The sequence below is a fragment of the Cucurbita maxima genome, unplaced genomic scaffold (genome assembly GCF_002738345.1).
Source record: "Cucurbita maxima cultivar Rimu unplaced genomic scaffold, Cmax_1.0 Cma_Scf00024, whole genome shotgun sequence".
NCBI classification, from domain to species: domain Eukaryota; kingdom Viridiplantae; phylum Streptophyta; class Magnoliopsida; order Cucurbitales; family Cucurbitaceae; genus Cucurbita; species Cucurbita maxima.
In genome coordinates, this window is record NW_019272040.1 from 1,661,839 (window position 1) to 1,674,710 (window position 12,872).

At 37.4% G+C, this 12,872-nt stretch overlaps 4 protein-coding genes across 4 annotated transcripts; 2 read left to right on the forward strand and 2 right to left on the reverse strand.

Moving 5' to 3' along the window:
* Nucleotides 1–763: 763 nt before the first annotated feature.
* On the reverse strand, nucleotides 764–2,202 carry LOC111497849 (adenylate isopentenyltransferase 3, chloroplastic-like). The gene is made up of 2 exons (XM_023148828.1): nucleotides 2,055–2,202; nucleotides 764–1,968 (listed from the first exon to the last, which is right to left on the reverse strand). Exon 2 carries the CDS (start codon nucleotides 1,958–1,960, stop codon nucleotides 968–970), a length of 993 nt encoding a protein of 330 aa, XP_023004596.1. The 5' UTR covers nucleotides 1,961–1,968; nucleotides 2,055–2,202; the 3' UTR covers nucleotides 764–967.
* Nucleotides 2,203–4,329: 2,127 nt separating this feature from the next.
* On the forward strand, nucleotides 4,330–7,645 carry LOC111497870 (R3H domain-containing protein 4-like). The gene is made up of 7 exons (XM_023148868.1): nucleotides 4,330–4,764; nucleotides 4,931–4,998; nucleotides 5,354–5,462; nucleotides 6,127–6,209; nucleotides 6,537–6,695; nucleotides 6,929–7,030; nucleotides 7,278–7,645. Exons 1-7 carry the CDS (start codon nucleotides 4,692–4,694, stop codon nucleotides 7,428–7,430), a joined length of 747 nt encoding a protein of 248 aa, XP_023004636.1. The 5' UTR covers nucleotides 4,330–4,691; the 3' UTR covers nucleotides 7,431–7,645.
* Nucleotides 7,646–9,229: 1,584 nt separating this feature from the next.
* Nucleotides 9,230–10,712, forward strand: LOC111497811 (basic 7S globulin 2-like). Its single transcript, XM_023148768.1, has one exon. It carries the CDS (start codon nucleotides 9,254–9,256, stop codon nucleotides 10,604–10,606), a length of 1,353 nt encoding a protein of 450 aa, XP_023004536.1. The 5' UTR covers nucleotides 9,230–9,253; the 3' UTR covers nucleotides 10,607–10,712.
* Nucleotides 10,713–11,027: 315 nt separating this feature from the next.
* LOC111497903 (40S ribosomal protein S19-3-like) lies at nucleotides 11,028–12,700 on the reverse strand. Its single transcript, XM_023148913.1, has 4 exons — nucleotides 12,515–12,700; nucleotides 11,771–11,861; nucleotides 11,468–11,651; nucleotides 11,028–11,318 (listed from the first exon to the last, which is right to left on the reverse strand). Exons 1-4 carry the CDS (start codon nucleotides 12,596–12,598, stop codon nucleotides 11,246–11,248), a joined length of 432 nt encoding a protein of 143 aa, XP_023004681.1. The 5' UTR covers nucleotides 12,599–12,700; the 3' UTR covers nucleotides 11,028–11,245.
* Nucleotides 12,701–12,872: the final 172 nt, after the last annotated feature.

Consider the following 12,872-nt stretch of genomic DNA (forward strand, 5'->3'; position numbering starts at 1 on the left):
AGTTTCAATGTCATGCATTGCATCGTCTTCTTCGTGTTTCAAAGTTCAATTAAGACGTTGATATGCATAGTCTATTGACTTAATATTTCGAGAGTGTCCTTCAAAATTTTGATTTTAATTTTAATAGGTATCTTGTTTACATTTCTTTTGAACCGGTCAAAATGACTTGATTCATTGTGTTTAAGTTAAAAAGAGCTTAGTAGATATGTTTAAAATTGTGAGATTGACAACGACACATAACACGTCATAATAGACAATATCTACTAGCAGTGGTCTCAAACTGTTACAAATGATATCATAGCCAAACAACGGGTGACGTGCTAGCGAAGACGTTGGGTCTCCTAGGGGGTGGATTGTGAGGTCCCTCATCAATTGAAGAGGGGAACAAAACATTTCCTATAAGGGTATGAAAACTTCTCTCTAACAGATGCATTTCAAAACCATGAGGTTGACAATGATAACGTAACGGGTCAAAACAAACTCAAATACACGGTGTCATGAAGAGGAGATTTGCGAGTTTCATTCTGGACTCCTAATTTCTAAAATTGACTTTAGCAACACGGTACTAGCGAAAACACATTGATTGAGACATATCAAGTAAAGTTGTTTTTGAATTAGACTTACCGACTTTAGAACAGTTGCTACTAAAATAGGTGTACTCGAAACAGGATTCCGATCATAAATCTGTTATAGCTATTCGATCTCGATCAAATAGTCGTAGATCGGAATGAATTATTTCGGAGAAAATCAAGAAACTATCGTGAATAAGAACAAAATTTCATTATTTATAATATTATAGAAGAAAAATGATAAATAAAATACACACAATATAGAATCATCTCTAAATGATTTAGCTTTTGTAATGTATATATTCCTTTTTAATCTTGACCGTCCAATATTTGATCCTATAGCATTGAAAGTCCCTTCAAAATTTGTTCCATGTGCACCATTTTCTTGGCTTCATTGTTCAAGGAGTTGCAGCTGCAATGGCTGCACTTCTCTTCCTCGGCAGACCGAGGAGGGACGCTAAATTCGTCGGGACGTTTGTGGTGATGACGTTAGAGTGAAGAAATTGTTCGATTATCGTCGTGCTAGGCACTGTAACGAGCTTGTTCCATTCTTCTTCTGCTTCTTTCCCTTGTTTTTTAAAGGCCTCGGTCGCATCCAATCTGTGTATCTTCCACCCCTTGATGTTTCTCAGCCGTTGGATCTTTCCCATTTGCCTCGATGCTAGCTTGCACGTGTACTTCTTTACTTTTGATATAGCTTCTTGCAAAAGTTTCTCTTGAGTTTCGTCGTCTAATAATGATCTATATCGAAAATACGAGTCGAATTCGGGAACCCCAATTGCCCTTTTGATCCCACGAGAATAATCACCAGCGGGATCAAAGAATTCTTTGGCCTCGTTGACCATCCCGTTCGCTACCATCTTGTCAACTCGTTTGGATACAAAGGAATGAAGTATAGGCATTGACACATCCACCCAAAGGAAGCAACATTCGTATTTCGATTGAAAGTTCGAGTCAATTAAAGCTTCAATGTAAGAATTCGAGCCACCAGCAATGATTGGGAGACGGTCACGGCCGAGAATAGTGTCCAAAGAAAGCATAGCCATATCAGAGAAGTTGGTAGCCGAGAAGTCAGAGAAAGGATCAATAATTCCAAGCAAGTGATGAGGCACACCGCGTTGTTCTTGTTTAGTGACCTTATTTGTTACTATATCCAGACCATCGTAGACTTGCATTTTGTCAGAATTGATGACTTCCGACGGAAATTGGGTAGCGATATCGATCGAAAGTCGAGATTTTCCCGTTCCAGTGGCGCCGATCACAATCACCACCTTCTCCTTTTCGAGCTTCCTAACGTTGAAGAAAGGGTTGGTATTAATTCTTCGAGGGGGAAGATTTATCAATGGTTGTTGAGTGATTTGTTGGCTCATGAACATGGTAGACACATTCATGATGAACCCTAATATTTCATGATTTATCAAACAAAATCAAAAAAAATATCAAACAAAAAAAAAAAATATGAACATATGGAGAGAGAAGCATCACCTTTTAAGAGAATTTGATCAAAAAAATGTTTTCTTGGAGCAATAAGGAAGTTTTTAAGGGCAAATTTCGTGTTTAAATCTCTCTTTCTCTTGAAAGTTTTGAAGTAAAATGAGTAGAATTTGCAATGTGTTATGGGTCAAGGAGGGGTATGCCTTTTATAGACTTGATATTGAAATGTGTACTCAAAATCTTTGAAGATGATACTCATTTGTGGAGGGGCTATCATATCTTTAACAACAGCTTATTTTTTATGATAATAATTAATATAAAACTTATAAAGGTTCTCGGAATGATTGATTTGATAGAGCTATATGCGGTAGAGTAATGAAAAATTTGCATAAGAATATATGACTTTTTCTCCTTTTAACTTTCGAATATTGAGTTTTTAAATACCACCATTTTCAATCTTTGAATTGATGGCAATATTTTCTACACGAGTTTTGATTAAATCACAAGTTTAGTTCGAAAAAAATTTAACCCATGAACTTGAACGATGTCTCGTAGATTTTTAAACGTAACAGGCTAAAACGGACAATATCTATTGAAATTAAGATGTTAAAAATCGTATCAGAACAAGACACTGGATAGTGTGTCAGCGAGGATGCTGGAATCCTAAAGGGAGTAGGTTGTGAAGTCTCACAACGATTGAAACTTAGAGGTGTGTAAACCTCTCCCTAGTAGACGCATTTTAAAACTTAGAGGTTGGCGACAATACGTAACGGGTTGAAGCGGACAATATCTGCTAGTGACGAGTTTGGGCTACTACGTAGAATTGACGACAATAAGTCGAGTAGGTCAGGTATATATATGAATTATACGTAGAATTGAAAGTTTACAAACTTATTTGAATTTTTAACCTAATATTTTACTGATGTACAGCTAATTCCAGACCCTCGAAACTTTCTCGTATGTCATATTAATTACAACTATAACACACTAAAAGCCCAAAAGTTATATTTGATTTTGATCGGTTTAGAATCGAACGATCATTGGTAAAAGTCACTTCAAATTTGTAATCAGATAATTTTAGCCGTATAATTGTGATAATTGAAGAAAAATTTTAGTCCTTTCAACGTACGATGCGTGGCAACGATCATTTTTTCTTTTAGGTGTAAGACACAATTCGATTCCCTTGGCCAAGTTGTTGCTTTGATAGAACCCATGATATGTTAGTGTAGATATGGTTCTTCTATAACATATTCAAAAAGGGCAATTTAAAGTATATTGTAAAAGCATATTTTAAATTATTTCTCTACTAACATATAATCTTAAAAGCATATGAAAATTGGATTTGATTTTATGTAATTTAATACCTTATTATAAAATTTACCTTTTAATAAATTCATATTTTTACGATCGTTCCATGCCCATGATCTACATCAGGAATCGAAATCCAAATTCGACATTTCGCTGCAGCATCGTCACACTATTTACCTCTCACTTTTAACCGTGAAAACTATACCCACATGCCAATCCGAGTCATTTCAACATATTTTGTCATCACTTGCATGTTTTCTAAGTTAGTTCTCGAGAGGTTATCCAACAGAGAATTGCTCACGCTTAACATTGAAGTTCTTATGATCGTGCCACTAAAAAGAAAGATGCACTGTATTAGTGTATGTAATAACCTTCAATTCTTTTAAGTTTTTCTTAATCACGAGAGTGTTTGGATATGATACTCATTATTACTATCAATGGGAACACATTCACCAAACTAAAGCACGAGAGTGATGATGAGTATCATATGGATATGAGTTGTAGCCCTCTTTTTCAATAGGAGCCATGTGAATCTCGAGAGATTTCAGCGTTAATTGAACGATTATTAGGATGTTGTCACGTTATGATAGGTAGGGTTGGAATGTTCAAAAGATCTAATAACTCGAAAAATTCGAGCAATTCAACTTAACTCGTATTGAAATTGATCTGTTTTGATCCGTTACATATCTTCGTTAATCTCACGATTTTTAAAACGTGTCTATTAAGAAGAGTTTTTCACACAATTATAAGGAATTATTCGTTCCCCCTTTAACCGATGTGGGATCTCACACTCTTCATTTCTATTTAAATTAAAATTTGGTAAATATAATAAAAGTATATATTATTGTTTTTATTTTATTTATGTAAATAATTAATCTTTTTATTTTTTTCAAACACTTGTCTTGTACGGAAGGCTAATTTAGTAAGAATACCTAGTCACGTCATCCCCTAAAAACATCGTCAAAATTGGTCGGATCACGACCGTGAAGACGGCCGGGTCGGGTCTGGTTTGCCATTCCGTTGCCGTCTGAAGGGCAATTCCGTCATTTCGGGAATCGGCCTCGGTGGCGGTGAGCGGCGGAGAAAGACGTCTCTCAATTTCAATCCTATCTGAAACAGAATATTCTCCCGAATCTAATCCCTCTCTGTTCCTCTTTCAATTTCTAGGGCCTCTGTTTGATTGTTCCTCCATTTTCAAGCTTTCGATTCGATTTTGCCCTACTTTTTTGATCTCCCTCATCTTCATCCTTCTCCGATTCTCCCTTTTCCGTCGGTTCATCCAGCGCGAATCAGCCTCCGAAATAGAAATTTCCATCCCATCCGACACGGCCTAAAAGTACAAGTTGCGCTTCGATTGGATTCTCAGTTTCTGCTCCAATCATGGCGTCCACTGATGTTCTTAACCAAGAACAGAATCGTTTCACCTTTTCCCCTCTCAGCGATCCAATTAAAGGTACTTCTTCTTCTAATTATAATAGCATTTGCCGATTAATAAACGATCCTTTATTTAGATTTAGTAATACACATTTGAATGATTTTCTGCTTCGATGATACGATTTCTTAAATTTTTTTCTCGATTTATGTTTCTCTCTAACTGTCTTATTGGATTAATTTCACAGGCGATGAGAATTCTCGGGGTATGTCCATCGAGAAAAAGATTGAATTTCTGGAGAGCTTGACTGGAAAGGTCGGTATTAAAGGATCTTCTTAAAGCTTAATTACTTCCCTCAGGACTGTTCTGTGAACTGCTCACTTGTCTTTAGCTTTGTTAATGCAACATAATCCTTTTGCAATGTGCTTTGGATGAACTGGAAGTTTACTTCTGAATTGAGATATTGGTAGTTCATTTATATGGTTACTTAAGGAAGAAATATTACCAAAATTTATGGATTGTTTTCCATGCCAAAATATGGTCTCCTTTGCAGATTCATCTGGAGTAGTTTTCATGTGGCAAAGTTGTGTCTAGCATTTGCTATCTATACTCTTAATTGGAAGTTGGAATTCTACCTGTGTGATACTGATGATAGCTCTCTTATTATCAGGTTACTAATAGGAAGTCTCGCAGATGGTTAAACGATCGACTTTTAATGGAGCTTGTTCCTCGTTTGAATGCCGAAGAAATTAGAGGCTTGTTTGCTCCACCGCCTTGGGGTATATAATGCATCTAAAGAATCTTTCCATATTATGCAAGTTGTGATGAGAGTTGCTTCTGTGATATAGATACTTAATATTTTTGAAATTAGAGTCGTTTTTCCATCACTTCGTGTCATCTTACGTTATAGGATTCAAAGTACAAATTGGAACTATCCGTTCATTCATTACAACCAAGGAAAGTTCGTTAACTCCTGTCTTAAAAGACCACCAGAACCTTTCGATCATACACTTCCAATCATAAGATTACTGGGAAAGTGGTATGAACTAGATATTTTTGGATGATTAGATCCTGAAAAGTGTTCTAGTCATTTATTTTAACTAGTGGTATTTTGAAATTTGCCAGTTGATAGGTTGTAAGACTCGCCAGTAAGAATTTTAGTAGCCTGTTAGCCATGTTTAGCAATCAAGATTTTGCATTTTTCATTATGCTCATTTAACTGTCGTATGCGGTTCTTGGTTATTTTCTTTTTGATGTTATTCCGAGTTGATTTGTGCAAGACATTTTTTTTCCCCCATATTTAGTGGATTTGTTGCTAACTCTTAGGTAATGGCTATATCTGCTCTCATCTCTCTTATGCTGATTTTTATTGATCCTTTACTTGAGCCTAGAAGTTCCTCACTCTGGTGAAAGGATTCATCATGGTTTGAGATTAATTTTCAGGTGATGATGTACGGCCCACAACGTTCTCCATGACTAACGCAGAAGACTGGGACAAATTCAGGAGTATTGACATGGATAAAGAGGTTTTTTTATTTGGCTTTCATGTTGCCATTATAATTTTTATCTTTTTAACTTCAATAGAGTTAAACCTTTCTTTTGTTTTTTTTCATAAGAAACAATTTCATTGATATACGAAATTTATGACATTTACAAAAAGGATAGAACATCCTTGGTGATTACAAAAGGCTCTCCTAATTGTTTAAAAGGGAAGTGCAGATACAGGAAGTAAAAATACCTAAGGGCTGCTCTTGTCCAAATTTTTTTGTTGGTTATGTTCCTTCCAAAGAACCCAAAGAAGGGCCTGGGTGATGTGCATTTGAAATTAAAGGGTCATATTATCTTCTTTTTAGGCTAAGCTCATTGGAGTCTTGGATAACTCATCCGCTAGGAGAAAGGGTCATATCAATGCTGACAAAATGGCTTTCTTGAATGCCTGGCGCAGAATAGAGAGTCGAACAAGAGAGGCACTTCGTCGTAGTTTTCTTCCAGGTCTTGTTGAGAGTTTTGAGGTATGTTTTCGTAGGAGAACTCTGGTCAGAATGTTGGTTGTTCACCAAGTCTAGACGGTTGGGGAGGAGAACAAAGCATTCCTTATAAGGGTGTAGAAACCTCTCTCTACCAGAGGCGTTTTAAAATCCTTGAGGAGAAGCCCGAAAGAAAAAGTCCAATGAGGACAATATCCGTTAGCGGTGGGTTTGTGCTGCTACAACTTAATAACTTCGTCTGCATTTTATTTCTTCAGGAATGCATACGATCATTCATCTCAGACTCTAGTAATCAAGACGTCCTAACTTTGCGGGTTCAAGATCCTTTCCACAGATTATTGCTGCATGGAGTTTGTGAGGTATTCCCTTTGTGTTCAATTTGAAAAAATGGCTTAATCATGAAATTTCAAGACAGTTCACACAAACATGATTCGTTGCTACTTATCTGACTTGAAATTATTCTAATGTGTATAGGATGAAATATAAAAACTAACCAAATTTTGGTTAATCGTAGATTTATAACCATGAGAAGCTGTTCGCCCTTTATTCATCTTCTATTTGGCGAACATTTTCTTGGCATCATATGAATCGTTTTTTTTTTGGTAGTTCTACAATCTGGATTCTGCGACTGTTCCCGAGTCGAAGGGCTCTGGCTGTACGAAGATGACTCGGATAACAAGGAAGAAGAAGGCCATGGTTGAGATCCCAAATATAACTCTGACCCATTTTCTTAAGATGTCCAAAGAAGGAACATGGTGACTTCAATCCATTAGGTGAATAAACTTGATAGGCTTTTTCATTGATGTTCATTACAATAAAGGATTAAATTATTTAGACGTTTGGTACTGTACAGATGTTGCTTAAATCCTGCTACTGGACTGGCGTGTACTGTAAATTAGCTTAATTGTGCTGTTTATATATTATTTGAACAGGGAAATGCCGGTAATTTACCGATATTGTTCCCTTCGATCTTTTCTTTCAAGCTTCTCCTTGAGGTATTTTAAATGGATTTATGGATTTGTTAGGGAGATGTTTTCACTCTTATAAAAACTGTTTTGTTCTCCTTTCCGACTAATGTGCGAACTTACAATTCACCCATCTTCGAGGGTCTTCGCTGGCACACTGTTCGGTGTCTGGCTCTTATATCATTTGTAATGACCTAAGTCTACCGCTAGCAAATATTGTCGTCTTTGAGTTTTCTCTTTCGGGCTTCTCGAAGTTTTTAAAACGCGTATGTTATGGAGATATTTTGACAATCTTATAAAAAATGTTTTATTCTCTTCTCCAACCGATGTAGGATCTCACAATCCACCCTTCTTTAGGGCCAGCATTTTATTCCTCCCTTCAACCTTCAATTGATGTGTAAGATGTGTTTCATTCCTATCTTCAAATTAGATGGTCACTCATGATTATGTTAACCGGTGCTATGGGCCACATATTCATAGATGGACAACTCAATAACTATTCAAAGACCGCTTCAAGTCACAAGAACATGTCTTTTACGAAAAATTAGGACTCCTATTTCAGACTTTCAAAACAATCAGAGATCTTCCAATCTATTAAAGAGAATGTTTGGCTTTAGTTGCGGTTTAGAGATTATGATCGAAGTTTTGGCACGAGCTTGATCAAACTGGGTCATGATTTGCTTCCACCTTCCTAAATCATCCTAGTATTTGGTGGGGTCGGGAGCTTTGCGGGCATAGTAGCACTCTTGTCTAACATCTAAATTCATATCAATCTCTTCTTCATTTGAGTTGCACGACCATATCAATCTAACACAGTAAAACGAAGACAATATTTAAATTAACACTAAAAAAAGACGACGCAACAAGTATTATATTTATTAAAAATTGAAACTCGACAATAAATGTAAATCTCAAAGTCAAATAATTAATGGCGATAATATTATATTCAACCTTGAATCTCACGTATATATTTTTAATTTTTTTAAAATAAATTAAATTTTTGTTAACCTAATAATATTGAAAGTTTAAAAGCATATAAATAAAAAAAATAAAAAATGGTATTATATATTTTTTTTTCCATTTTTAACCTTTCTTTTTAAACCGAGCACTTTTACACTATTTGTTGGAGGCATTCAAAGAGATCATAATTAGAAAGTTAATGGAAACGTGGGCCAAACACAGCATGATACATGTGCACTTGTGTATCACTCCTTTCCCTTGGTGGGTTTTTCTGCTAGTGGAAGGTTGGGTCAAGTTGGGTATATATACGAGCTTGCTTGGGAGTCTATATGATCATGTGTAGAGAAGTATTGCACATCCAATATGACCCGACTTGAAAGTAGAGATTAAGGTCATGATTTTGCATGAAATGATAGGTTCCACCGTGATTGCATTTCTTGACCCGTAAAGGCGGCTTATTTACATACTCATGTCACGTGCTACTTTACAACATTTTTTTTTTTTTTTTAATGAATTCTAGAAAATTCACTTCTTTTTTTAATTTAATATCTAACTTTTAGAAAAATTTGAAGATTTATTAAATATTTATTATCTTTTTTCCTATAAAAAGGAACTTGGTTTGAAAGACTGAACGGCAAGCTTTGTACTGCAAGAAAAATGGCGACGCCTCTGTTCTTCGTGTTCTTCACTTTCTCTCTCCTTTCATTTCCATTTTTCTCTCTCCAAACAGCCTTTATCGCTCCCATTCACAAAGATCACAACTCCCTCCTCTACTCCATCTCCGTCCACGTCAAAACTCCCCTCCGTCCGGCCAATCTCCACCTCGACCTCGGCGGCGCCTTCTCCTGGATCGACTGCTACAACCATTACAATTCTTCCTCTTACCGCCTTGTCAAATGCAATTCTCCTCTCTCCGATTCTTTCAACCACGGCGTTTGCGGCTCCTGTATTCAAGCCCCAACTCCAACCTGCGGTAACGACACCATCTTCACTTACGTCTACCCCGAGAAACCCTCGATTCGAGACGAATACGTCGATTACCTTAATGCGAAGCTCACAGATTCCGAGAATGTAGTCACCGATGTTCTTGCTCTGTCCACCACCGACGGCTCCCGTTCCGGCTCACTCCGTCAAGTTTCTTACATGCCGTTTGCCTGTGTCAAGACAAATTTCCTCCGAGGACTTGCTCGGAATGTAATTGGCCTGGCGGCGCTCGGCCGTGCGAACGAGTCGATTCCGTTGACGATTAGTGCGAAATTCAATAGCCCTAGAATCTTTGCGATTTGTTTATCGGGAACGAGATTAGGATCTGGTGTAGCGTTTTTCGGATCTAAAGGACCGTACATATTTTCCCCCAATGTTGATCTCTCCAAATCCCTAATTTACACTCCGTTGCTCTTCAATCCCCAAAGCGGCTCAATCTACACGAATTGGTTGCCGTCTTACGAGTATTACATTGGACTCTCCGCCATCAGAATCAACAACGAGGTGGTGCGATTCAACACTTCCTTGTTGCAGTTTGAGCCAGTTCACGGCCGCGGCGGAGCGAAGATCAGCACCTCCACTACCTACGCTCTGCTCCAGAGCTCTATTTACCGAGCATTCGCGATGGCGTTTATGAAGGAAGCGGCTAGGTTGAACTTCACGTTGGCGAATGCGGTGGAGCCGTTCGGCGTGTGCTTTGAGGGGAGCAGCGTTGAGATGACGGCAGCGGGACCGAGGGCGCCGGTGGTGTATTTGGAGATGGAGAAGGGGAAAGTGGTGTGGAAATTGGGGGGGAGGAATTCGATGGTGAGGATTAAGAAGCTGGGAGTGGATTTGTGGTGCTTAGGATATGTTAATGGCGGGGAGTTTCCGAGGACGCCGATCGTGATCGGAGGTCTGCAAATGGAGGATCATTTGTTGCAGTTTGATCTTGAAAAGTATAGATTTGGGTTTAGTTCGTCGGCGTTGATGCAAGGGACTTCGTGTTCTAAGTTCAACTTCAGTTCTTCCGACAATTTCCTATAATAATATGAAAATTTTCCTCTCGAGCACTCATGGGAGGCTAAAAATATAATAATTAGAAACTAGTTGAATAATGGGCCAAAAGAAAAAGAAGAGCCAACTTATGGAACTTTTTGGTTTTTGAGTACAATTTTAGGTTTACACGGGTTATAATTTTATTGTTTTATTATATAATGCTCACATTTTTATTAAATATGATATGTTGTCACCCAAGATTAAAATATCAATTTTATGACAATAATGCTAAGAATCCTTAAATGAGTTAAAGAACTTGTTATCAAAAACTAAACCTAAAATTTAATTTTAAAGATTTTCAAATACTCGTCCAGTTATGAAAATACGATCCAACCAAACATTGTTCACTTTAGAACAGATCACCAAACAAAGAAGAATGACATAATCTCCATGCTAGAACTTCGTAGGCTAAGCATCAAAGTTATTGTTGATAAAACATTAGAAACATCTTTCATGCAAAAAACCCAGAAAAAATATAACAAAAGGAATTGTAAATGAACTTTAGACCATTCAAAACCATCTGGAGATCTTTCAACAGCACAATCCAAAATTTTAATGGCGAATAAGAAATTGTATCTCATCAGGCAAAACATAAGGTCTCTAATTGACAAAACATGAATTGATTGATCAAGGGGCAACAACAATCCGGCCAGCGACTTGATCAAGATCCCGTCGTCCGCTCGAAGTAATTCTCCTTCCACTGCAAACCCATCCAGATAGAAAAGGAGATCAATAGATAATAATAATGTTGTAACATATGACTCGAAACCAGGGTAAATCACAACATATAATAACAGGCAGTATAGAAGTTATAATCACTAAGCTAATTATGAGGATCTTTGTACTCACCCCTTTGGGTCAACATCAACAATGTTCATCTCCTGCAATTGTTGTAAAATGTGACGGGCGATGGCACCACTGCTTTCGCAGAAGTGTGGAGGACGACTACCATTCCTCTTGCTTCCACCATAAATCCTCTTGAATGCTCCAACACCAAGACCTCCCCTCAAGTAGATCTTCCTTGCCATGGATGCTGCATAATTTGGAAAAAGTGATCAAAAGAAAACACAATATAAAACAATTGCTTTATGTTGGTTTTGTTCATTTCATACGAACACATGGAAGTCAAAAACAGGAAAAGAGGGAACTAACCAGCTCTCACGTAATACCAGTCAGGGTCATAAGGAGCAAGCTCTTTGAATCTTGCAGTCTTAACAATGTCGGTCCATGGTGGAAGCTCAACCTGCTCGTAATTATGCATTGTATAAGAATTGTAAGCCACATAGACCACATTCGATTAACCAGTGAAGTATCGTAACATGGGGAACTAAAACGGATAATCCAAAACAGGGAGTTCGAAAAACGACTTCCATAAAATGTTCTTTTCCATAGGAAGCATTCGTGGATAGTATCAAATTCGAACTTATGGCCGAAAAATCATATAGACTAGTTAGCGCAGTCGAACATTAGGAATCCTAAAGTGAAAACATGTCTAAATTGCATAGGATCCAAGAAACAGTCACAACCCACAAATTATTCACAGAAGAGGCATATTCAATGCACGAGCAGATAATCTAACAGCCTATAAAGGTTAAAAAGAAAACAAAAATCAGAAGCGATCAATCGAAGCGTCTACATCCCAAAACCTGCAAAACGCTTGTATAATTGATAAAAACAAAGAGGAGAAGTACAATGGAGGCTAAGATAAGCAAAGAAAGAAGGGAAACAATGCAGAATCAAGCACACTCCACGAGAGAGCCGGAAATATTTGAACTTCAAATTCAGCATTCACATAGTTCACGAAATCGATATCCCAGAATACTCTTTTAAATCGAGAATCAAGTTTTATAAGCCACGAAATAAACAAAATGCCAAATAGAGAAACAAAATGGATACCTTTCCAGACCGCTTCAGATGAGCGGCATAGGCCTTGACAAACTCGTGAGGAGAGACATCCTTGACGGTCCTAGCAGTAGCCATGGCTGTTGAATTCAGTAAGCAAAGGCCGGCAAAAGCTCCGATTGCTGAACTAGGGCTTCCGCCTTTCTCAAACTCTAGGGTTTTGGAAGAGTGATAAACGGCCTGTATTTATATTCGGAAATTTCTCGTTTTTAACCTGTTTGATTATTGATATTTCAATTATACCCTTATTATTCTTTTAGTTTCCGTAATTGCCCCTTCACGTCTGCCTACTTTTATTTTTATTCTCTTTTTATTCCAATTTTCGGTGGAAATAATATCTACAAAATTAAAT

Bases quoted from the DNA above. Each gene is read 5' to 3' on its own strand.
- LOC111497849 (XM_023148828.1), bottom strand. From the start codon at position 1,960: ATGAATGTGTCTACCATGTTCATGAGCCAACAAATCACTCAACAACCA.
- LOC111497870 (XM_023148868.1), top strand. From the start codon at position 4,692: ATGGCGTCCACTGATGTTCTTAACCAAGAACAGAATCGTTTCACCTTT. The intron at 4,765-4,930 runs GTACTTCTTCTT...TTAATTTCACAG, and splicing joins TCTCAGCGATCCAATTAAAG to GCGATGAGAATTCTCGGGGT. The intron at 4,999-5,353 runs GTCGGTATTAAA...TCTTATTATCAG, and splicing joins TGGAGAGCTTGACTGGAAAG to GTTACTAATAGGAAGTCTCG.
- LOC111497811 (XM_023148768.1), top strand. From the start codon at position 9,254: ATGGCGACGCCTCTGTTCTTCGTGTTCTTCACTTTCTCTCTCCTTTCA.
- LOC111497903 (XM_023148913.1), bottom strand. From the start codon at position 12,598: ATGGCTACTGCTAGGACCGTCAAGGATGTCTCTCCTCACGAGTTTGTC. The intron at 11,862-12,514 runs GTATCCATTTTG...AATTACGAGCAG, and splicing joins ATCTGAAGCGGTCTGGAAAG to GTTGAGCTTCCACCATGGAC. The intron at 11,319-11,467 runs GTGAGTACAAAG...ATGGGTTTGCAG, and splicing joins GTTGATGTTGACCCAAAGGG to TGGAAGGAGAATTACTTCGA.